Genomic DNA, 25,486 nt, shown 5'->3' with positions numbered 1-25,486 from the left:
CCAGAGCAATGGTCTGCACCGCAATGGGGTTTTTATGTCATTAAAAATAGGTTTGCTTGTTATCTGTTGGCTTTATTTTGTGTTTATGACATGAATCTTAACTGCAGTCAATCAACAAACAAGTTAGAGAACGCTTTATTTATTTATTGATGCTTCTAACACAGTACATTTTAGGAAGTTATATCACTTTTATTAGGCATAGTTCAATAGCACTTTTTCTTGTCAATAGTGTGATAACTTGTATGGATGCACATTGCTTAACCTAGCCATGTAAAACACATCCTGTTTAAACTGTGTAACAATGTACTACTGCTGCTTCTTTTTATTGAAACATTTTTTTTGATTGGTCAGCACCATTCAAACTTTTTTTCTTCCTTGATTGTACAAGAACACACACACACACACACACACAAACTGATTGCATTCTTTTTTACTACTATAAAGCAGCATAAACCTTACAATCCAAGACTGGAATTGACGACCTAGAGCAAAAAAACATTTATAAATTGAACCAAAGAATTGCAGGTCTACAATCATGGATTTTGATTGCATAGTGTGAACATGTAACTCATGTCACATACAGCACGTCAAAGGTAGCATAATGCTGTAAGGTTGAGAAATGGCTTTGAATCAGATTTAGTTCTGAATTAATGAATTCTGTTATATTAGAACAGGCAGTGTTTAAATACCAAATATTTTGTCTGATCATTTGAGGTTTGTCCCACAGGTTATTTTCTTCTTAAAAATAATTGCATCCCCTACTATGGCAGTCATGTATGTGTCTAACAACAGTTGGGTAAAAGGCAGGTTGGTACAGTACATTGGCAGCATTTAAGTGTGAGAAAAACCATTTTGACACAGATTAAAAAAAAAAAATCTATATAATAATACACTACATTATACATTACATTTTATCCTGAATTCCTTTCCAATGTAAACACAACATTACATTTCCAACAAAAAGCCAAATCTATAAAGCCCCAAAACACCCCAAAAGAAATGAAGATTAAAATGATTGTATGATAGTACAGTATTGCACAGTTGTTTGTAGACTTTCTTCATGCATGGCTTCAAAATCCCCTTTAATGCTCAGACGATCAGACGTCTGATCTTGCGTGTATGGTTGTTCTTGAGGTTGGTTTGCATCATCGCTGTGGGGAAAAATAAATAAATAGAACTAATTAATAAATGCTCTATATTTCATGTTTCAATGCTTTGTTTTACAGGGCCATACATTCCTCATTATTTCCTCTGAAGTTTACTGGAAAAGAACTATGGAGCTAAATTGGTATACTTCCATAGTAATACTTTCGCAGTTAGAAGAAAAAAATTTACACTACTCTCACATCTGTATGCTAAATATGTAACAGCGCTGTCTGAGGATAACAAAATCCACCTACAAGGACCTCTAAGCCTCACAAATTTAGACAAAAACTGAAGTGTAAACATGAATTTGTAGTTTTACAAGGTGCTATCTCCTCGACCTGTTTCTTGGCTGGGTGCACTGACTTCCTGGAAACAGCAATCCCCAGACATAACAATTAAATCAGGGAACACTGGAGGTGCCGGTAGGGGCCTTTTGTTAAATATGGACAGAGCCAGGTGAGCTGTTTTCACCTGTTTCAAGTCTTTATTGAGCCTCATATTTACCGGACAGACATGAGAGTGATATCAATCTTCTAATCGAAATTATTTCCCAGAATAATCCAACTATTTGTAACGTAGAGAGTCAGTGCACAGCAGCTGAACATGCAAAAATCTGAAATGTGTCCACAGGCTAGCACACAATTCAACATACATGAGGAATAAAGTTTCTAATAATATATTTTACTTGGGGTTAAATGTTTCTTTGGGAATCAACACCTGCTTATTACTCAACACAACTAACTTAAATGTCTCTATTTTTCCACCAAATTCTTTCCAGAAACTTTTCATTAAATTATTTGAAAATAATCAACTTCATCACAGTATTTAAATAATAACTCAACCTCCAAAGTCCAACTTGTAAGTGTCTCCCTTCACTGTGAAGGACAGGGTGCCGCTGGGGTTTTGCTGGTACGTCTTCTCGATGTCTTTACTATTTACTGAGCATTCACTGGGAGTACCTCTCTGCCGAAACAGGGACATTCAAATCATCAGCACTCTTATTTAAATACAGTCATTTAAAGTTTCTCAGCTAAATGTAACTCTGCAGATGAGCCTACCCTGTGTTTGAACTCATGCCATCCTCCGTTGTCTCCCTTAAACTGCCACTTTGGGCTGGTGCCCACAGACAGAGTCCGGACAGCTGAGGTTGCTTGAGGAACTCTGTAACAACAAGTTCTGGATTCTGTCACAACATTTAAAGCAACAGTTTAACATTATTCACTCTCTTGCCAAGAGTTAGATGAGAAGACCACTTTGATGCCAAAAATGTAGCCAGAGCCAGTTGGCTTAGTTTATCACATATCATTTTTTTTAAAATGTGTATCTTTTTTTGTAGGCAGATTTGTTACATTTAGACAGAATTACACTAGCCTTTCCCCCTATTTCAAGTCTTTATGCTAAGCTAAGTTAACCGGCTGCTGGTTGTATCAATTCTAATCTAACACTTGGCAAGAAAAAGAAAATTTAAGAAAATGTCCAATTATTCAAAATAATATGAAAATGTATCTCAATAATATTTAAATATTTGTTATTGACAGGAGTGAAATTTTCCCAGCTTGACAAATGAACAAAATCCAAACTCACCCTGCTGCCGTTGCTTGCTGTTGTCGATAGACTGGTCGACGAGTAACTCTCCTCTTCCTGTTTTTACCCACCTGTCGCATTTCTAACAAACCACACAAATAAAATAAAGTGTTACAGTGTGCTGCATGTGGAATTTAACAGACTATTTTGTGAGGGTTTTATGAGTATTTTTCACCTTTGAATCTAATCTCTAAGGTCTCTGCACCAACGCTGAAAGTAAAAGAACCTTTTGGGTCACTCTGGAAGTTCCTGTCTATGTCAGAGCTCGTCACAGGACTGGTGTTGCCCTTCGAATCCTATAAAAAAAAAAAAAAAAAAATCAATATTCATTAACAAAATTACATCTAGCCGTTGCAGATTGAAACTATAACTATAACTAAACACCGCTCACATCTGTATTTGACGACCCAGGAACGAGATGGGCTACTGTATAAACTTTGTGGTTCAACATGGCAGACTCCATGAAAGGCAACCCTCATTTACCCATCTGTAAATAACGACTCATTCTAAGTTGTTTTGGATTCTGGCGGCCCCTGTGGACAAAAGCGGTAGTGTTTAATTTTCCTTGTTTCATTGATTTCAAGAGGAATCCAACTGAATCTGACCAATGTTCTCACTAATCTGGTCCTATTTGTTTATGTAGATCATATAGAGAATGTTTCATAACCAGTTAAAGACAAAGATGGGATTGGGGTAAAAAGAAAGGTTCAATAGTTTTAATTCCACGTACCTTGTCTCCATACTTGATCCACTTACGACGCAAGGTGCAGTACCAGTTCCACACAGTTTTTCCATCATCCAAACGTCTTACTTTCAGACTCTTTCCACACACTCTAATCCTGTTGAAATTTATACACACTGCCCTATGAGAGAGAGAGAGAGAGAGAGAGAGAGAGAGCGACAGATACATCATCAACCAGTTTCTCCTCAGTCTATCTGCGTTTCGAAAATGTGAAAGCACTGTGTGTTTTTAGCTCTTACCCGTAAGGTGTGTTGTAGATTTTAATGCTTTTTGTGTGGGGCAGCGAGTACTGGGCCTCGATGACGTGATCATTATCAATATCCATCCAGCTGTTTCCATCATTCAGCTGCCACTGGTAGAATCTGCCATCGGTGAGCTTTGGGGCTGGTTAAAAAAACATAAGTTTTAAAGAGTTTTAAATTGAGCAAGCTAAGGCACTGAACAGGCACTGAACACGGTGGATGTTTTAATAGGCAACTGGTTGCTAACACGTCCGCCCAAACACCTTCATGAGGTGATAATGTCAAATATTTTGTTTTCATCTAACACACACATGTGTATGTACTTATTTTGTTTCATTAATAACTCTAAAACTTATTTATATTATTGTTTTACTAGCTAATTAATTATAGCAGGGCTCTATAAGAGACATCTACTGTAGTGAAGAAGTAATATTTCATAATGTAAACTTTATAACAATGTCAAACAGCTCTGGTCATGTTCTAAACTCATACCATATAGTTTTGTAAAGTAAAGTCAGTTTCATCTATATAGCTCAAAATCATAAATTTGTCAACAAAAATGAATCAGAAGGTAGGACCATCCATTTAACCTGTTCTCTCTTCTTCCTCACTAGATGCTGATCGGACCGAAGCCCTGTTGCTTGCACCAGACGACGCACTTCCAACTGTGGAGTGACTCTGCTTACAATTGGATCCATTACGACAGTTTCCTTTCAGGGCATACTTGCAGACGTGCAGGTAAGAGCACTTGGCACCATCCCGACAGCCACCTCTGCTGTTGTAAAACTTGCAGGGCACGCCCACCTGAGACTTGAAATGAGAATAAAGAGGATTTTTTTTGTCAGCACTGGAGAGGTACACATAGTTAGGTTCTACACCAGTACAAAATAAATGGTGGTAAATTCAGATCAGAATCCTAACATTGTGTAAAAAGTAGGTTTGCAGCGATTTACATAGTTCTCTGTTCAGAAACAAACCTGACAATCAGTTTCTTCATCTGAACTTCCGTCACTTTCCGAACCAGTGGGGATAGATTCAGTGTCAGAAACGATTTCCTCGTCAGACTCTGGAATAAATTGCACAAAACGAGAGAGAATTAATGATGCATATCAAATGTTTTCATGTTTGGTGAATACTTATTCAAATGTATCAATGATAAACACTGAGCATGGTCTTCATTCCTAAAGGGTCATCCAATACATTCCTGCATACAAATATTCTCTATGTGGCCAAAAGTATAGGGAGATAAGTGCTGTTTTTTGATGTTTGGCCACAGAGTGACACACAGCCTTTCCCTGAACGCTGGAGCCTGTTATAGATGCATATTTATGTTGTTTTTGGGATGAGATATGGTTCTCGTAACCAAACGTAATAAAGAAAAATATTTTAAAAGGCAGCGTTCTACTGTGTTTGCGAGTCCTTGTGAAACATCTAATGTTTGGGTGATCACATAACTTTGGGCCATGTAGTGCAGGGCATTTGTTAGAGAGAACCTTTTTAATTAACCTTAAGGAGTTAAAATAAATGAGTAACAATGTGTCAGTAAATATGTATCACAACCATTTAAGGACATAATCCTATGTTGTGTTGTTGGGGTGTTATCTGTGCCACTTTGAACAAGACTCCCCACTGACAGTGACTCTTAAACCGACCACCCAACCTGAATATATTACATTATACATTAATGCACTTTCCCTTGATTTTAATTTATTTTCTTCACATTTCTGTACAGCTCTGCACTTGTTTATATTCTGTTTTTAAATTTTATCTTTATTTATATTTTTTATGTTTAAAGGCAAATTCCTTGTATCATAGGCCTATGTAAAAAAACCCACATGGCAATAAACCTGATTCTGATCATGCTACAGTAATTTCCTGTAGTGATATATGTTCAGTGGGAAACTGCTAAACAAATCATTAAAGTAAAATTTTCCTAAAATACCATAGTTATGACATTATCCATACAGTTTAAACAAAAGTGTAAAAACAGACCTACAATAACACATACGTTAATATGTCTATCTGCTGCCCCCTGCTGGATAATATCGATTTTACTGGCTGATTACAAGCTGTGTTATGGTTCCATACGTTGCAAAGTGACTGATAAATAAAAGATTATAAGCGTACCTTCAATTTAACGCCGTGAAAGTGAAACATTAGAGTGAAGCATCATTTGTACTGTACAGATTCGGGCTGTCGTTGCATGTGAACCCTGTAAAGTAAGTTTCATTCACCAAAAAACGAAACTGAAACTGTAAATTACACGATTATCGCCACATGATCGATAAATCTGTGTATTTTAGAGTTCAGACCTGAGTCAATCCCATCGTTATGTTCCTAATATGCCAAATATCAGCAATCCTATTAGGTTTTGAGTTGATATCAAAATCTACTACAACTCTAATGTCTCAAAAAAATAAATACATATAGAGATAGACAGTACAGTCACGTACAGCTCTGTTTATGAGGGTAACAAAAAAGCCGCATTTGGTTAAAACACAATAAACACAGCAGATAACCAGTAATGCATATATTAGAGTGATAATGTCTAAAGTGTACTTACTAGACGCAGACGCCATACTGTTGTTCGCAGTGCTTTCGTTTATGATACCACTTTCATATAAGGTCAGCCACACCCAGGCACTGTCTGTCAAGAAGTTACTTGTGCTGTTTCCCCTACAGTAAGACTGCTGCTCTCATAACTTTAGATTCCCAGCTGTATCTTAGAACATATCTGTAAGTAATTATTAACCAACATACATTTCAAAGCAACAGATATGCATTGTATCTGTCTAAAACCCTTGGTCTGTAGTAATAATCCGAGCACAGTAAGCTGCAATGTACTAGAAATACAAGAATAAATAAATAGAAACAAACAGACTGAGATTCTTGACCATGTATTTGTGTCAAGAACAGTGTACAGGATGATAAAACATAGACATGCAGCTATAACGAGGACAACATAACCAACAAAGATAAGTAAACATATTGGTATATAGGTAAAAAAATAAATATAAAAATTAGGCCTGATACATTCTGTATGTACGGGTTATTGTAAACTGTATGAAGATTTCCAAATATTTCAAGTGGGAGTGCAAAAAGAGCTGGAATATGTGTTAGAATAGGTAATTAATAGGTAAACAGATTAAATAAAATAATAAATCAAAGAACTTAAAATGTAAAAACAGAGTGGAACACCAAATCTGACTCTTAATATCTTAATAATAATAATAATATAAATATAAGTTTTGTGTTTCCCTCAAACTGGAGCGGTCAGACTTATTTTGTAGTGCGCTAAACCTCCACGGCGCTGGGTGGCGATAGTGAGCTCATTCTGCCATTGGCGCGTCCGCATCCACACGGTTATAACCCCGCGAAGAACCTAGAAGGCACCTAGTAAGTGGACTCCACGGTGAGAAGTGCCAAACAAACAAACAAACAAACAAACAAACAATAAACAGCAATGTAGTCTCCACTGGTAGTGTAGGTTGTTGCAGTGTGGGCACAAACACAACAACAAAACTAATATTCTAACAGTCCAACACCTGTTGTAAAGTTCATCTAAAAGTGGGTGAGCTCATTGTAGGGGTAAGATGGTGTTAGTTCCCCACCTAAATTATAAAGGGAAGAGCCTTATCATTTAACAATAATAATAATAATAATAATAATAATAATAATGATAATAATAAAGGAATAATCCCATTGAATACTGAAATAATGAGACCACAATAGGCTAAAACACAGTCTTCACACTGCACAACAGCCAGAATGAAATATATAACTCCCTTTTCTCTCTGTCTTAGTGAATTCAAAAGAAATGGAAGACGTTGTGAAGCTGAGGGTTTCAAATAATTACCTCTTCTCTGGAAGAAGAAATACTTCCATGTGGGCATGTTAAAGCTCTGAAGAGGGAATAATGTGTAGGGACAGAAGCATGTATGCATGATTAGGAAGTACCATAATGGGATATTTTCCATTCAGATTAGTCTTTCTACAATAAGGCAGTATATTTTTTTATTTCCTGTACCTTTAATATTTTAACACTCTGCTCAACATGTTCCAGTGAAGAATTTGTTAGTTGTTTAATAACTTTTTGCAATATATATTTTTTTTATTTTCTTGGTTTATGCTTTTCAGTATTTCCCTCTACAGAGATTAGTGTTTCCCCAATTGGAACGGTTAAAGTTAGTAACAAATGTCTTATTCACAAAGCTCTGTTAACCTGATGAACATGAGCCTTTATTGATAACGATGACTAATACTACAAGGAGATAGTGAATATAATCTTTTTCCAGGGCTTCAACTAACATTTATTTAATTTAAATAAAATATTTATATAATATAAAAAATAGTATTAACAGCCCAAAGCCCAAGTTGACATATTCAAAATGCTTGTTAATATTTGAGAAGCTGAAACCAGTGACTTTTACTTTATTTACTTTTAAAACGGTCGAATAGTAGAATTTTCTGCAGATCAACTAATAGATAAATCAACTAATTGTTCATTTGTGTTATATTAAGATTAATTTATCTTTTTAGGGTCATTCTGAGACATATGGGCTTGCAACACAAGATGACCCATAGTCAAGCATCCAAAAAATGGGAAAACATGAAGAAAAGATACAAGGTAATTTTTATTTTAAATATCATTTAGTTTTATCAAGAAACAAATTTCCTTCTTGATTTATTTCCCTCTGTCTGCTTCCTCAGGAGCTTAGAAACCCTCCAGATTGGGTAAAAGTGTCTCCAGAAGTATGGCCTTATTTCAGGCTGATGGACGACGCCGTGGAGGGTCGCCTGGAAGGCAACGCCCCCATCCTCAAGGCCCTCCCCAACGACAGAGACAATGGTGATTTCTGACCCATCTCTAAACCCAAGAAGAGGAAGGTACCCGTGGTGGTAAACTCCAGTACAGCTTTGTTAGCAGATAGCCCAGAGATTGAGGTGTCCCTGAATGGAGATGAGGATTGGGGGGGGCTTGCTGGAGAGAGAGAGAGAGAGAAAGGGCGACAATGGTGAGAGAAAAGGGAGGGAGAGGGCCATGGTGGAGCTGGACAGAGATGCTGTGAACAGGGACGGGCTGGCTCTGGAGCGAGAGAAAGCCAAACTGGAGGGACTTTGTGCACTACAGAGAAAGGACTGAGGAGGTCTCAGAGGACAGCAGCGAGGACAGAGACTCAGATATCATGGACAGGAAGGAGCGGTTCCTCAACTTGTTTGAAAAACTCATTAAAAATATTTGATTCATTCATATTTGAAAACCTTCCCCGACAAAACATTTTAAGAATATATAGGCTATATATTCCTGAGGAGTTTCCACCTTGGCTGCGTCTGCACATAATTCAAAATGCACATTTTATTTTTATACTAACCTACAAGTTGTCAATAAAAACGTTGAGCCACTCCTAGTTCGGAGAGGTCTTCAAAACAACTTTATTCACTTGTGGTTATTCCATACAGAGCACACAATAGCAAGCTATTAGCATTATTCTTAACCCCATCCACAATCAAAATCAACAACCCCCCTCCCAAATCAAACAATAGTCTTTATTTGATCAACTCTAGACATTAGAGTCTTTGGAATAGGCTATTGTGCACGGTTAAAACATCACTTTTTGAAATGTAATATACCAAATATTGCAGTTCATGTAAAAAATCATTTTTTTTAGAATATATATTTTTATATTACAGTACAGACTTTACAACAAATGATTGTGTTTAAATGCGTCTTTTATTGCATTAGATACTCAATTTTCCTTTCATTAAGCTCCAGCTTCAATAAGTTTATGCTAGTATACATTTCCAAAAGTGTTAGATTTGTCATTAATATTAATATTATTATTTTTTATTTTTACAAAACAAACATATTTAAACAATATTACCGGTTGTTTTGCCAGTCATGAACAGACACTAAACAGAAACAAACATGCCATTTGAGGGTTTTTAATTAACTGATTTCTCCGAATGCCACCTATTGTTTAATCTTAATCAAGTTGCGGAACAGTTTGGCTTTTGAGTTCTTAGGTTTGTGTGTGAATGTGTGTGTATTTGTATGTGTGTACATGCATGTTGGTAGGTGAGTTAGTTCCCTAAAGATCTGAACAACAGGAAGAAGTTGCAGTAGAGACGTGTACATGTGCTTTATCGCCAGAATCTGACTCAATCAATGCGTTTGTGAATGTTTATCAATCATACATTTCCACACAGTTTTTACTGATCTGTAGAAAACATCAGCAGCATTTAGGACAGTTTTGAATCTTGTACTTAATTAATTGTTTTAGGAGGTGATAAATGGTATGCATGTCTGCGTGTGTGGTTGTGTGTGTCAATATGTACAAAGATGTGTGCGTGTGGTTGTATTTGTGGGAGTCAGTGTGCAAGAGTGTAGTATGTGTCTGTGTGGTTAAATGAGATCCCCGATGGGTATACGGGGCAGGCAGATGTAAGCCTGGGGGGTCCTGCTGAGGTTGATGGGGTTGCCGTCCAGACGGATGTCCTCCAGTGCGTTCCTGATGTAGTTGAAATCTTTCAGGTTGCAGAATGTGTCCTCGTGCATCATTTGAATATTGTTACGCTACAATAGAAGATAGAGGAGGATACATAATGAGATATACATATTAGACTTGTTTAAACAAATTGTCATAATGAAGAAATTTGGATCATTATAAATTAGAATAGAAGTGAAATGCTGTCAAGTCACACAGTAACAATATCTGTCCCCTCAGAGTAGAGTTATCTGGATTTGTTTAAGACAGGTTCAGTCAGTCATTCAGTTGGGTATCAAATATATCATCTATCTGGTAGGTTTAGTTATTTGAATGTCAATCTTTAAGTTTATTTAAGTAATTCTTAAATATTAAGTTATTTGTAACATTCTTATTTTCATTTGTTGAAAGCAAAACCTTAATAGATTCAGTAAGATACTTTAAAAGGAAATTCAATAGGGTTGGATACCAATCCTGTGGGGACCTCTAGTGTTTGTTTGCTTAAAAGCCATGCACACCCATGGTTCTTCCACACAGGTCTTTTCAATTACTTTGTGTAATTAGACTACTTGTTAGGACAGTGTGGGCCACTTAATTGACCTGATCTCCCTGGTCCTCCTGTTGATTTTGTTACACCTGTTTGGGTGCCAGAAGTTACACATTTTCTGATTCTTATTGATTTATGATGTTTAGTGTAATCATTTATCATTCCTGATTGCCTTTTCAGTTCAAGTTTTACCTTATTTTCATATCAAATTAGAACTCTAAAGACCTTTAACCCCAGGAATACAAAAAGCCTACATTATGGTTTGAACCTTTCACTTCAAATGTTCATCAGTGAGGGATGTGACATGAGGCCCGAGCAGATATACCTGTAGGTGTAGAGATCGCAGGCTGTCTGGTAGAGGCACAGGGATGTAATCAATGTGGTTGTCTGTTAGGTACAGGTACAGCAGGCTAGTCATATCCTGGATACAATGAGAAGAGATATAAATTATTATCGGCTCAGGCCTTCCACCGTTGTAACAGAAACATTAAGGAATTCACAACTCAACAACATATCGGCATTTCTTAGTTGTTCTCGAGTATGGAAGTTGTACATACTTTGAACGCCTCGTTGTGAATACCCTTGGTGCCAATGTTGTTATGGCTGGCATCGATCAGGCTCATGGTCTCTGGAAGAGCAGGCAGCCTTGAGATATGATTTTCTCGAATCACCAGCTCCTCCAGCTCAGGTAGACCCAAAAATACTTTGTCATCGATGGACGTTATCTCGTTGGCAGTTAAGTCGATCCTCTTCAGCTTGTCTGGAAGGAGGCGAATAAATCACACTCTGAAATGTTGATATCATTGATAGGGCTATCCCTCCAGCATCAGTCAAAGTTAAAGGTACGATTAAATGCCTGACATTCACCTTTATCTAACATTCATACATTTTCATTCAAACAGGAAACATACTCATGAAGGCGAAGTCAGACTTGTTGATCTTGGTGATTCTGTTGTAGCGTGCGTAGAAGTGAGTGGTGTCTTTGGGAAGAGGTGGTACACTATCCAGCTTCAAGTCATCACAGTAGACCGAACCACCAAGGCACGTGCACAGCAAGCAAGTGGGCATACCTGGAGCACATGGATAGAAAGGAGGAGAAAGGAGGAGAAAGGAGGAGAAAGGAGGAGAAGGGAGGGGAGGGAGGGAATGAAATATGAAAAAGTAAGAGGTAGAAGGTATTTCAGAGAGCAGCTGGTGGTTAATGGAATTAGCCTCTAACACTCAAAACACCCGACCGGTCCTAATCCAGGGCAGAGTCCATCAAATCAGGATTCAGTATATCATAAGATTCAAAGACAACTGATGCTTTTATCATGCTTGCCTGAATTCAATTCCTGTGTTGTTCAATACTAACCTGTCCTGTCAGGCTTATAAGGCTCATCAGGTTCATCAGGCTCTGGCAATCCAGAGCTCACTGACCCTTCTATAATGTCAGTACGTTCCTGGGGGGGTTCTGTTGTAGTCGGAAGCAGCCCCTCCTCTTGTTAGAGACAAGATTAGGTATTAAAGAAACAGGTTAGATCAGCATGGACATGGAACAGGAAGTCTGGCAATCAGTAGCCCACTGTTTGCCGCAGTGATAAGTTACAGTATATTAGCAGTGTTAACCAAGTGTTTGTGGCATTTAACTGACGAATGGAAGTTAAATGAAAATGACTTTTTTGTGTTAATAACATGAAATGTAATCTGCTGAGTGTTCACAAACAATAGTTAGTGAAGAACAAAAAACACTTTTTAGGGAAGCCAGTTGAAATGGGTTTGGTCTTTTCAGTTGCGTCCACGACGGGCTACGAGGCTAGATAGCAGTGGACTTTGTATAAACAGTATGTAGGAATAGTGAATAACTCAAACAATTTCTCAAGTAACTGCTATCTCTTCTCTGCAGAAAAGGTGCCAATGCTGGAGCCAGTTCCCACAATAAATCTAGTACCGGTTTTTAAGCATTTGGAAAATTGACTCCACTCTAGCACTTTAGTTGTGCACTGTGGAGACCAATGTTTCTCACCAAAATGCTTATTGTGTATTCCTGAGACTTAACAAACGTGATTAGTTAAATTCCTTTCTAATAAACCATTTGCAAGGCAACTTTTTAGTAGTTAAGTAAAGTATTTTAAAATAATGCAATGTTTACGTCACAAATGAATTATAGGAACTGTATAACAGACTCAAAAACAGTGCCCGTTCACTTAAATTTGCCAAAAAAGTTTTCTAGCTTTCGGCTTGCTTCTGCGTTGCACATCAGATTGTGCATAATCATTAGGGTTCCTCCTTCTGGCCCAACCTACACATTCCCACCTGGGCCATAGACTTCACATCACACTTTCTAGGCAAGTTTTACAAATATAACACCTTTGCGGATTAAAAGAGTAATAATTGACATTGTTTGCAGTTAGAGGTGTCCTTTCAAAAGGTTTACAAAAGTATTTTTTATAATGATGGTCAATGAGGTAAATGTTTTTGGGCCAGTTTTTTTCCCCATTGCAGTACCACAGGTGGACACTAGGATAAAGTAGCAGCAAAGCTCTCTTAATAGATCCAGGCTTACATTGCATTACAATCTCTCTACATGTGTATCAATGCTCCATAGCACTACAAGTGTTCCACAGGGAACCTTTAAAACTCGGTGAAGAGAAAACCAAAGCTGTCAAAGCTGACTTAACAGGAGTAATTAGACAAAACTGACTAGCAAGGGAGAGTTCATAAAAAGATTCATTGGCTCCCTGGCCCAGCACAGGCACCTCGGTCAAAGTATTCACTAGTTGGTATGCTTTCTGGTGTGTGAGATATGGACTTACGTTTTTACCCTGCCTTAACATATCTCACACAAGTCTAGATTAGATACTGACCTTTATCAGTGTCAGGGACCAGAGTTACCTCAGGGACCTCTGCGTCTCCAGAGCCAGAGACACCAGAATCCCCAGAGGTTCCAGATAACTCTAAGTCTCCAGAGGCTCCAAGATCCCCAGAGGTACCTGAGGTTCCTGAAGCTCCTGAGAACTCCCCAGAAGCACCTGATGCCTCGCTGGGGATAGTCTCAGGAAGGGGCAGCTCCTCCTCTTGTTAGAGCCAAGGATCGGGGTTAGGAGACATGAGATTAGAAGGGTGAGGGGTGAGATGGACAATCAATCACACTCTTTTAGATGAGACAAGAGGTTAGGAGAAGCATGATTATGAGTAACACAAATACAATGTAGAACAAATCAACATTTAACACAGTTAAATGGAATTTAAGACAATAAATCAACATAAATCACACAGATGAAGGCAGGTTATTGCTAAAGAAATAGAGTTGCCATAAGCCTTACTAACAGACATCTGCTCTTTAAAAGTACTAACCTCCAGATATCAATGTTATCCCTGAGTCCCCGGACTCACCAGAGTCCCCAGAAACCCCAGAGCTTCCAGAGGCCCCTGAGATCAAGAGATCTCCAGAGAACCCAGAACCAGACTGGTCCCCAGACCCTCCAGAGCCGAGGGGGAGTTCAATTGAAATCCCTCCAGAGCCCAAGTCCCCAGAGGCTCCAGAAGTTGCAGATCCCATTATATCCCCAGATCCTGAGTGATCCCCAGATATCAAGAAATCCCCAGAAATCAAGAGATCCCCAGATACCAAGAATTCCCCAGATCCCCCAGAGCTAAGGAGCTCCTCAGAGGCTCCAGAGATCAGGACAATGTCTCCAGAACCCCCAGAGCCGCTGGAGACCAGTAGGTCTCCTGAGCCTCCAGACCCAGAAACCCCAGAAGCTCCTGAGGCCCCAGACCCTACGGAGCCCCCAAAATCCCCGGACACATGAAGGATGTCAATGGGCGTCAGACGCAGCTCCACCTCTTGTTAGAGACAAGATTAGGTATTAATAAACAGACAGATGAAACTGAAATGGATCAATCAGGGTTGGACCCACAATGATGATTAGGTTAAGTAGTCAGAGACAAATGGACACAGTGATTGAAAATGACACATTTAACCATTAACAGCTAGTTAAATGGAACACATGCACACGGGAAAGAGGATTGATGAAGATGCAGATGATGATTTCAAAGAATAGATTGGTGTATCTTTGTTTTGGGTGTTTTTGTCATTATGGTTAATGCTGCTTTTGCTCCACAGGCCCAAGGAAGAGCAAGACCCGCTCTTAAGTGAACTTTGGATATCAAGTAACTCTATATTTATGGGTGTGCAGACCTAAATGTGTGTTCTTTTTCAGACCTTTCTGTGTGTTTGGGCCCATGAGAACCCCAGATCCCCCTGAACCCTGAAGGATGAGCTGAGGTTTTAGGGGCAACTCTTCCTCCTGCTCCTCCTCCTCCTCCTCTTGTTCTTGTTCTTCCAGTGAGGCCTCGGGTACAGGGTAGTTATAGTCGGGTGGGGCCAGTGTTCCAATCTCTATCTAAGGGAAAGACAGCAGCAGTGAGTCAAAAACACATGAGAGATGTAAGTAAGCAAACTTTATCAAAAAAATACAATTCCTCCAAAATAAAATAGTTAACCTAACTCTAATGTGCCACTGAAACAAAGGAATTATCTGAAAGTTGTAGACCAGTGTAATAATGAATAAAACATAATTAACCACAATTCTGAGCAAATGACAGAGAATAGTCAGAAAACTGGAACTCCTTATATAATTGATTTCAGTATGTAGTGCATCATCTCTTGACTGTTTTTATAATATGACAGAAGTACTTTATCCGTATTCTGAATCATGGAGGCAACATGCAAAATGTTTGACAATTAAATGAAAAGTGGCAGTATGATGCTAATAGTCAGGGTGTTTAATGGATTTTAATGACATAAATGTTGTCTATCAATATAAATCTTTTGCATCTGTAAATTTATCAAAATCTATTACCAATTATCATTTATTAGCAGTAACATCAGTTAAGAAAGAGCCAATCTCTGGTACTATGTTCCCTTTTGGGTGCAAGAAAGAGGATAGGAAGAATAGATTTCACACATTTAACCCACTTGAGGCGGAATACATGACATGTCAGCATAGACTCAATAACATTTATTATTGTGGTTTGACTTACATTAAATTCACTACGGCTGGATTCTGGCTTATTCATACTATACCAGTGTCCCTTGATATACCATTTGCTATGTAGTCCATCCTCAGCAAAAGTATTGATATAACTTTCAACCATTCTCTCTACATGTATTATAAGAAGTGATATGGTGCTAAAAATAATCCATGATCTCTGTGATCATCATAGGACAAATACAGAATGATGTGTATTAATTTGGCATTGTTATCATGTCTTTTAGGCCATGGTGAATGGACTGTACTTATATAGCACCTTGTTAGTCTTCTGACACTAAATGTCACATTCACCCATTCACACAGGTATAACCATTCACACACACAGATGACAAAGCAAATTGGGGTTCAGCGTCTTGCCTATGGACAAGTCAACATGCAGCAGGAGGAGCCCTGGGATTAACTGCCAACCTTCTGATTAGTAAATGACCTCTTGAGCCACAGCGGCCCCAAAAATATTTACATTTTCCAAAATGGTTGTTAAGAAAATGGAAGATGGATTGATTGATACAATGCAGGCAAAAAGTTTAGCCTTAGTCATTGATATTTTTCTCTTTTATTAATTTCCATTCACAGCAAGTTGATCCACTAATGAATGTTGGGTGCAATGTAGGTGTCACATCCTGGGCACTTTAGTTCATCTCATCACCTCTCAGATCTTTCTTTCTCTATCTCTTTGAACTTTATTCTATTCAAACCAGTCAAAAGGCATAACAAGAAATCAAACAACAGGAATAGTGTCCAGAGCTGATGGTTATGTCACTGTATACCAAGGACCAAAACAAGAACCATGAGAAGATTTGCAGCTCCATTATTTCTACCACTAGATGGCAGCAAAGTATCCCAAAATAAGTATCCACAGTAGAGACAGAGAAAACCACTCAGATGCATCTTCACTGAAAGGACACAGAGGACATTTTTGTTGTAGAAAACGACAAATCTAGCAGGGACACAATTTAAAGTTAGGAACTCTTATTTACATGTCCTTAGTTATAAACTTAAACATTTTACATATATACTTTAACACATTGGGAAATGTGTGCTCATTCTGGTTGGAGTCAGTTAGGATGTCCTTTGATAAACTTAAGAACTAGAAAAACTACATAGGGTACATCCAAGGACTGAATACCAACCATGTTAATGTCTTTCCTACCTCATCTTAAAATATCAAATTACTTTACAAACAGTAAAGTCTTGGCATTTATCAAGTTGGCCAGCATTTATTTTATGTTGGGAAATAAATTAAAAGACTCTGCCAAACCACCCAAGCTTTATGAATTACAGTTGATTTGGGTTCCTTCATTAAAAGCTACAGGTATATTATAATTGCATTTAAAGTCACTGCTGTTGCTCTTTGATGTTTTCTTGTTTGCTGAAACCTGCAGTTCTATAATTCTCCAGACGAGGGCAATGAACCCCCACACACCGCCACAGGTAATACCTGACACACTCTCACGCCCAACAAGGCTGACTCAACCTTCCAAAAAGGGAATGGTCCTTGTGGAACCAAGACTCACATGGTAGCTGCAAGAATCCATAATTTAGTCTTTCCAGTTACTTTCAGCCACAGTAATCAGATGTCAGTAAGCCAAGAGGTCTCAAAAATGAATGTATATCAGTAAAATCATGCAAGTCAAACTAAGTACAGTCCTTATAAGAAATACGACTAAAAATCATGCAGAGACATTAAATGCAGCAATGAAAAGATGTCTGAAAAGTCACATTTTAAAGCTTGGCAGAAACACAGTTTGTGATACAACAAGGTAGGCCATTGAAAAGTCTTGCACAGAGTTAGCTCGCTGCAGCTCTCCCCTTCATTTCCCCCTTTCCCCAAAGCAAACATATACACCCAAGGGGAAAGAAGAGGCGAAAGGCTGGCAACCAAAAATACTGAAAAAAAAAGCTCTGGAAACAGCATGGGAATACAGAATGCACAGGCAGAGACGTTCAATGTGAACAACAAGCCAATGCCAAATGTTGTGTTGCTGCTGTAGTATAGAGTATGTCAATCAGTAGATGCATTCAGCAAGGTAAGTGAATTTTCAGCCACAAAATGCAAAAATAATTTTAAGAGGTTCTATTACAGAGACAAAAAAATCCTGATTGATTCACCAGCAAACAAAATGACTGAATGATTAGCTAAAGTATCGACCACCACAAAGAAATGAGAAGCACTGGGACATCACAATTAATTCATATAAAGTCATATAAAGTAATGAAACACCATGTGGCCAATTCTGAGCCACATTTATAAGGCTCTCCAGCTCAGAGCGTGTGCCAACAGAAACTCTACACTTTTAGATGAAAGGAATAACTCAACGTTTTGGGAAATACACTTGCTCGTTTTCTTGGTGGGAGTTAGATGAGAAGATTGATGTTGTTCAAGTCTGTCTATTAACTTCCCAGAGTCTGTGCCGGCTGCCTGGAAACCTCACAGTGACTGCAAGACTCCAGGAAGTCACTGTGACCAACCCAGGAACGGTTTGTGTGTTAAACCACAACATTTCATTTTTACACTTTGATCTAATACAGATTAAACCAACTAGATACATCGTGTTAATTAGTAAGTAAGCTTTAGAGGTGCTGGTAGGTGGACATGGCCAGGCTAGCTGTTTCCCCCTGCTTTCAGTCTTTTTCAGTCTTTATGCTAAAAAGCATGTTAGAGCTAACTTTAATAGCTGCAGAAATTCGTGGTCCTGGGGTAATTGTTTTGCAAAGTCTAAACAATGCTTAATAGACATTGTATAGAGGTATTGTCAAGCCCTTTACAAATTAATTAATTATACACACTTGTTTCTAAATATGATCAACTGGAGACAAAATGATGAAAGACTGACTGAAGCTTATATGTCTTAGTCAATCTAAGGAGATGCCTAAATGAATCTAAAATTGGTGATTAAAGCATTAGCAGAGACTTTTGAATGCAGCAGACTGAGGACGATTTGCTCGGATAACATTGAAGATGAGCCTTTACTTCTTTCAAAAGAGACAAGCCCTGAGGAGAAAGAGAAGAAATACCAACAGATGGATGTGGAAAGTAAAGAGTCAGCATTCCAGAGGCATGGAGCTCATCATCGCTTCATTTCTCCCCTGACATCTGATGTGTGTGTGAATAAAATCCATTTAATCCTCACTCTTCTTGAACAACCATTCTGAGGATCTGCCCTCTCACCTTTATCTGTGCTGTCAACAGAGCAAAATGACAGATCCTTGCAGTATGCTATTTCTCAACATTCAGTGCTGCAAATCAAACGTTTTTGTTGACTCTGGATGAGAAAGATTCTTGTAACTCTTAATTGTTCTGTTTCTCCTCTTCCTCCTCCCACACACTCCCACAAAATTTTATGAAATGTGCTGCTGTGTCATATCCAGGCTTGTTAAACACAGAGACATTATCAAAGCCATTTGCCTGCAACACATTACAACTTTCCCACATTGAGCACCATCATGTGTAACGCCCAGCTTTGCAAGCTTTGCACACCAGAATTAAATAATTTTAAATTCAGGCAGAGGGCTGTGGTTGTACCTTTTTGCCTCGGTGGATGAGAAAATAATTCACCGCTTTATGTTGTTTCTTTTTCTACATCTTGTCCGATCTGCTAAATCTGCATTTAATTGTGGGATTGGGCTTAGATAACAGTAGTGGTGTCCACATCAGGTTTAGCTTAAATTGCTGGCTTAGAAGAAGCCCTTTGAAAATCCAATGCGGACGTTTTTCCTTGTGCCATCTTGACATTGCCTTGGCTTAATTTCCTTGTTACAAAGAGGTATAAACGGGAACATGAAATTTGGCTAAAGCTTGCCTTCCCAGCGTGCCCTGCAGGCTTGCCACATCACACTCAACTTGAGCTGATTTAAAAGATCTTCTGGAATCCATCATCCAGTTTGTAACCCTTTCTGCCTCTGTCCTCCACTCATCTTTAAAAGCTGTTGTACTTTGCAGAATCTGAGTAGAATGAGAAAAGAAGGAAGTCCCAGAAGACACAGCAGCCCTTGAGTTTTGCTGACTTTACAACAGATTTTTCACTCTGTTTAACATATTTTGAGTAACAAGTAACAGCAGGTTACACTCATAAATAAATGATTCCATAGCAGCTTTAAAAAGAGAGTATATGTTATATTCAGTATGGGAAAATGATACATGCAGATAATGTTCCATCTGTGTTTTCTGTATTTTTCCTTTGAACCTCTTACTGCCACATCTGCAATCTGCACATCAAAAGAAAAAAAAATCTAAATGTTCAGTGTCATCAAAAGTTGTTAGTTCCTCAAGTTCTGCAGGCAAATAAAAGTTATGTCCAACACTGGAGCATAAATATTGTTTGATTCTACGTGTAAAAACTACTCCAGAAGCAGAATAATTCAGCCTGTGGAAATGCTAGGGCATGTAACTTAAATGGTGGATGGCCAAACGTGAAATATTTTGGCCACAACAGTGCGTAAAACTGGAAAGCAGTTCATGTATTTTCCAAATGGCCGCAGTTGGTATCAGCGGGATGTCTGTCTGCTCCATGAACTTGCTGACCTCCGTCTAAAACCAGCCAATTTACCAATATTACACAGTTACCGCTGTGATTTGTGCAATCTGACTGGGACTTCTGAGCATTGTAACAGACTGCATGTTTTACAATGTGAGTTGTAGATCATGTTGATGTGATATAATTTATATTTACTGTCTGTTTCCATACATTTTCGAGCAAACACTCAATTTCACATGGGTGACATAAACATTACACTGTATTTCAATGTTTTGGCCAAACAGTTTCTCTTGTCCTTACTGACTGACACAGTTTCTTACCTGAGGATCATCAATTGTTAGCCCATCTTCGTAGTCATAGATATCCTGGTTCTCCAAATTTAAATTGTCTAGATCCACATCATAGTTGGCACTGTCATATGTGTCCAAGTCCACTTGGCGGGAAAATCTGGGGCTGGCCACCACAGCTTTGAGGACGATGAGTCCCAACACGAGCCGCACGAGCATCCTCATATTCCACCTTGACATGGACAGATAGATGTAAATTCAAAGGGGGAAAATCCATTCAAAGATTTACAACTGTAGATGCAGTAGAGGACATTGCATGGAAATTAAACTCTCACAAGGTGAGTTTGCCCTCGTTCAATCTATTATTTATTAATTAATACACATTTGCTTCTAGAAATGCAAACCTGGCAAACTTTAAGGAACGCAGATATGCTGTATATTAAGCTATGTATTCAAATAAAGTTCCACGTAGGTGCACTTCAACAAGGCATGTCTTCATGATATCAGCTGCATAATCTACAGTACTACAGACCAGGGCCTGACATTGGGTCACACCACTAAGGTCAGTGAATTCATTACTGAGGTGCAGACAGCTCGAGGGATTGAAATATGAGGGCCCCTTGCCTCGTTGTAGCCAGAAGATCACTGTTCCAGGGAGCAGCCATCTTGGCTCAAATCAGTGCTCACCTGTGGTGTGTCAAAGGTCAAAAGTCAGAGTTGATCTGATAAGGAATCTTGGTAATATTTTCTTCAGTCTGCAGGGCCAAAGACCTCTAAGAAATCTTTTAAATGTATTTGAAGGAGAAGGGTTTTGGTTTGCTTCTTTTCCAAAAAAACACTATTAAGGCTGCAAATTTATTCCTGTGTTTTTGGCCATGGCTTCAATTATTTTTTCTCAATCACACCAAAAAGGCTTTGGCAGAAAATTCTTGGCAAAAAACTTGAAATGAGGGCGCAGACAAGAGGGTCCCTTTTTCTACTTGAATCTAAAATTAGCATGTATGATTTTCAGTGTATCCACTATGTACTGCCCTGACCCAGATAGCTGATCTTGTTCATTTCCTTTGCAGCACAGATCTGCTAAGCTTAGTGAGGTTAATTAAGTTCATACATGTGAATCCCCAGTGGGAAGAGTTAGTCAGATTAGCATATGTTAATTTCATCTTAATTAGCTGGCACAATTGACACTCAGCTTAGAAATCAATCATCAGTCAGTTGAGAATTTCATAGCACACTAATAACAAGTGTAACCACATATCAGCTGGCCTGAGATTGAAGATGTCAAGTCCAAGAAAAGGCAGAAGTGTTGAAAGAGAGTCCTCTAGGCCGGGGCAGAGAAATGGAGAGCAAGGGAAGGGAAGAAGAGAAGAAAAGAGTGAGATAGAGAGAGACGTGGACAAGATGTTGGCCCTCAGGGTTAGATGGAGAGAGTGAGGAAAAGACTGAGAGGGGGAGAGCAACAGAGAGAGAGAGAGAGAGAGAGAGAAAGAGAGAGACAGGTTTCTAAGCTAACTCGACCCCTCACCCTTTACAGAGGGTCTTTATGAGGCCCGGTCGCTGCCTGTCTCAGCACTCAAACTCCAAATTCCTCCGAGGTTTGTGGACAGGATGGCAGTGAGTTACGGCTGCAAGGAAAAGCTTCATTCAGCAGTGAGCTTGCTCAAACACACACACACACACACACACACACACACACACACACACACACACACACACACACACACACACACACAGATATTCACGCACACACGTTGAAAAAGACACATCCTCTCACAGATGCACACTCTGTCTCAACACACCTATCTTTCAGAGAGAGAAAATTGAGAAACCTCTGCTGCTATTTTTGGGATGAGGACAGATATAAAACAAAAAAAAACCTGTTCACAGGTTATTTAAGTCATGAATCTAATCTTTGTTGATATCAGAGGGATAGACTAATTATGCAAATCAATCCAGTCATTGTCACTTGGAAATGTCCAACATGAACTGAGTGCACCCTATTGAGAAAAGGTAACTGGTTTGCATCCCCAGTGAAATAGACTTTCTGTCATGAGGCTATGAAATCCAGCATGGTTACACTGAAAGAGGGACTATACTAAAGACAGAGGTGTGCTTTTATACAGGCCATCACAGTGTACAGTGTGTGGAAACTGTGTATGTGTGTATGAGTGTAGCCTCTAGACTACCTCCTTGTTATGCTTGGCTCTGCGTTGGGCATTCCTGATATCCAGTGATTCTACCTTTCTTCCTCAAAAGCCATAAACAAACTTGACAGACGTCCCTTTAATATGGCTTGCAGAACAAATTGGTAACTTGCATATTTGTATGACAAAAAAACACAAAAAAAAACTTCAATCAAGCAGGTGGCAAAAGTAATACATGCACATAATTCTGTTCAGAGAGAAAATGTTAAGGAATTATATCAACTGAAATAAGATTCCTATCCCAGTTTCTGAAAATTGAGAGATATAACTTTTGCAATATTGGTCAAAAAGGTCAAAGCCTCTAGACTCTAACTGTCTAGAGTCAAAATTTGTCTTGCTTGATTAGATATTGCATCAGAAGAAAACAATGCTGCAGTTGTCAAAACTGCAAAATAAGTCAGTATCAGCAAGGTTGTCACTACTCCAAAAAACACCTGTCGAACACGCATTACCTGAATCTCATCTACTGAAGCTTAAAAAACTGCCAGCCAACATATCACAACCACTAAGACTGCCAAAGGACAACAAAGACATCTACATTTCAGTCACCTGCAAAGCTCCCAAAGCAAATCCCTGAGTGAAAATAAAGCAGCTGCCCCACCAACCAGTTAACTCCTATGCAAACCCTGAGTAGCAGTGTTTTTGGAGGGGCAAGTGGAGCCACTCTGCCTGCCTATGCCCTGCACCAGAGAGCATTGAGCCAGCATGATAGATAGCACCAAGAACGCTTACCTCTGTCTCCTGCTTTCCCGAATGGTCCCTTCAGCCGTGATGGAGATGCTGAGGGCTCCGGGACTTGGCCAATGGTGAGAGGTCGCGCAGGGTGCCTTGACGAGGGAGGGTGGGTGTGTTAAGTGTGTGAAAGGTGTGTGTGTGAATGTGACAAGTGTGCAGGTGTGTGTGTATGTGTAGGTCTGTGCGCTCTGGCAGACCTGAGTGCCCTGCCGCTTATGTGTGAAGGTAGGCACTGAGACTGATTGGACCAGAGCAGATTGCTTTTGGTCACTCGGAGTGCACCCACCCCACACCGTACACACACATGCACAACTCCCTCAAACACTACACACACACATAGAGACAGCAGACACACAGAGAAAGAGAGAGCAAAGGCCCCCCAATGGCAAAATACCTTTTTATCCCTTACAAGAGTATCCTTTATTTTTCTAAGAGTGTGGCTCAATCAGACTGAAATATTTGTCCGCCTTTTCCTGAGGTGAAACTCTGGCATGTGTTGCTTTCATGTATGGGGGGGATCCACAGGGCCCTTGTACACAATGGGACCTCTGTGAGGAGCCCCTGTTAGCATGGTGCTGAGAGGAAGTCCCCGCTTGGGGGAAGGCCTCTGCCCTCCCTTTTGGTTGAAGCTGCTTTCTCTTTGCACCTTGCTAAACGTTTCGAGTTCAGTTGTGGGATACCATAACAGTCTCACTTGACTGAGAATGAGTATGTGTGTGTGGGGGGTTTATCAGTCTCTTACTGATGTTCTGCACCGATGTGGGTGAACATTCAAAGAGATGCTACATGCACTCATAAACTGTCTTCAGTGTCCATTGTTTAAACCAAAAACAGGATACACACAGGATGCCACTGGGTAGCTTCACTCTGTCCGTTTTATTTGGCCATGATTTTGTCTCAACTTGCCCACGTCTCTCTCACTCCCATGGTAACTCTAGACCTTTTGATGAGTGAGGGGAAAAGGACGTAGTGGGAATGCCAGACATCCTTCTGCACCTGCCATATAAGATGGGATTTATATTCAGGGCTTTTCTTCTGCCAAACATTTTCAAAAGGCAAAGAACTCTGACATTTTTCCCAAAATATCTTGACACAATGATTGATGTGCAAAGTATATGACTTTTTGAATTTTAAAGAACCTGAGAAGTCCTGACTGGGTCCACTCTGTAGAAGCATTCATATAGTAAGACAGTGAGATAAAATTTTCATGCCAGCAGAAACACATTATGTTTGAGTGTTAATTCTGGAGCTAAGGCTGGGCATATATCAAATAAATTATATCAATTTGAATTTTGGTTTTGTGTGATGTAATGGAAAATGTCTGTGAATATTGAGTTATTAATGCTATAATTGTTTAATGCTCAGTGTGTAACATTTAGGAGGATCTATTGGCATAAATTGAATATAATATTCATAGACATTTTTTCATTAGTTTATAATTACCTGAAAATATTAATCGTTGTGTTTTTGTTACCTTAGAATGAGCCGTTTTTATCTACAGAGGGCGCCGGTCCTCTTCTATACCATGTCCACCATGTTGAACCGACATATTTCTACAGTAGTCCAGAATGGACAAACCAAACATGGGCCTCATCTAGATAGGGCCTTTTGCATTTTTATTTTTTCTCAGCCACCATAGTTTCCCCTACACGCTTGGAAGGCTGAGCTGTACTTAAATGGTTTCAATCTGCTGCTGCAATCTGCCACTAAACCCTGCACTGCTCATTTTAACTGTCTTGCAGAAGAAGCCCTATACATTTTGATGCATTAAACATGTTCAGAACTGATCATCCGACCATTATACACCGATCAGTATGCCAAAATACACAGATCAGCATAACATTATGACCACCAGCAAGCCCAGGTGGTCATAATGTTATGGCTGATCTGTGTATTTTGGCCATTTAACCCAGTTCTTTCTGCACACTCAAATACTTGGGGAGAAGAGGAAATGACTGAGTAAGAAGTACTGATCCATCCATGTTTCATACTTCACGAGG

The 25,486-nt window shown here is 39.1% G+C and overlaps 2 protein-coding genes across 5 annotated transcripts; both read right to left on the bottom strand.

Moving 5' to 3' along the window:
• Positions 1 to 123: 123 nt before the first annotated feature.
• On the bottom strand, positions 124 to 6,419 carry si:ch211-244b2.4 (uncharacterized protein LOC541512 homolog). The gene is made up of 10 exons (XM_051392092.1): positions 6,278 to 6,419; positions 4,692 to 4,780; positions 4,305 to 4,524; positions 3,712 to 3,856; positions 3,461 to 3,593; positions 2,906 to 3,026; positions 2,731 to 2,812; positions 2,205 to 2,307; positions 1,989 to 2,109; positions 124 to 1,151 (listed from the first exon to the last, which is right to left on the bottom strand). Exons 1-10 carry the CDS (start codon positions 6,291 to 6,293, stop codon positions 1,090 to 1,092), a joined length of 1,092 nt encoding a protein of 363 aa, XP_051248052.1. The 5' UTR covers positions 6,294 to 6,419; the 3' UTR covers positions 124 to 1,089.
• Positions 6,420 to 9,123: 2,704 nt separating this feature from the next.
• Positions 9,124 to 23,732, bottom strand: epyc (epiphycan). Of its 4 annotated transcripts, none has more exons than XM_051392447.1 (10): positions 23,484 to 23,732; positions 20,581 to 20,779; positions 14,954 to 15,134; positions 14,083 to 14,574; positions 13,593 to 13,802; positions 12,101 to 12,226; positions 11,658 to 11,816; positions 11,304 to 11,506; positions 11,072 to 11,167; positions 9,124 to 10,288 (listed from the first exon to the last, which is right to left on the bottom strand). In XM_051392447.1, the coding sequence occupies exons 2-10, from the start codon at positions 20,770 to 20,772 to the stop codon at positions 10,118 to 10,120; spliced, it is 1,830 nt and encodes a 609-aa protein (XP_051248407.1). In that variant the 5' UTR covers positions 20,773 to 20,779; positions 23,484 to 23,732; the 3' UTR covers positions 9,124 to 10,117. The 4 variants fall into 4 exon arrangements, with proteins under 4 accessions (XP_051248407.1, XP_051248409.1, XP_051248408.1 ...); XM_051392449.1 differs by lacking the exon at positions 23,484 to 23,732 and adding an exon at positions 23,301 to 23,407; XM_051392448.1 differs by lacking the exon at positions 23,484 to 23,732 and adding an exon at positions 22,073 to 22,093.
• Between the last annotated feature and the right edge of the window lie 1,754 nt (positions 23,733 to 25,486).

Source organism: Dicentrarchus labrax, unplaced genomic scaffold (assembly GCF_905237075.1).
Source record: "Dicentrarchus labrax unplaced genomic scaffold, dlabrax2021, whole genome shotgun sequence".
NCBI lineage: Eukaryota > Metazoa > Chordata > Actinopteri > Moronidae > Dicentrarchus > Dicentrarchus labrax.
The sequence above is the reverse complement of the archived record's forward strand: the minus strand, read 5'-3'. Positions and strand labels throughout refer to the sequence as shown.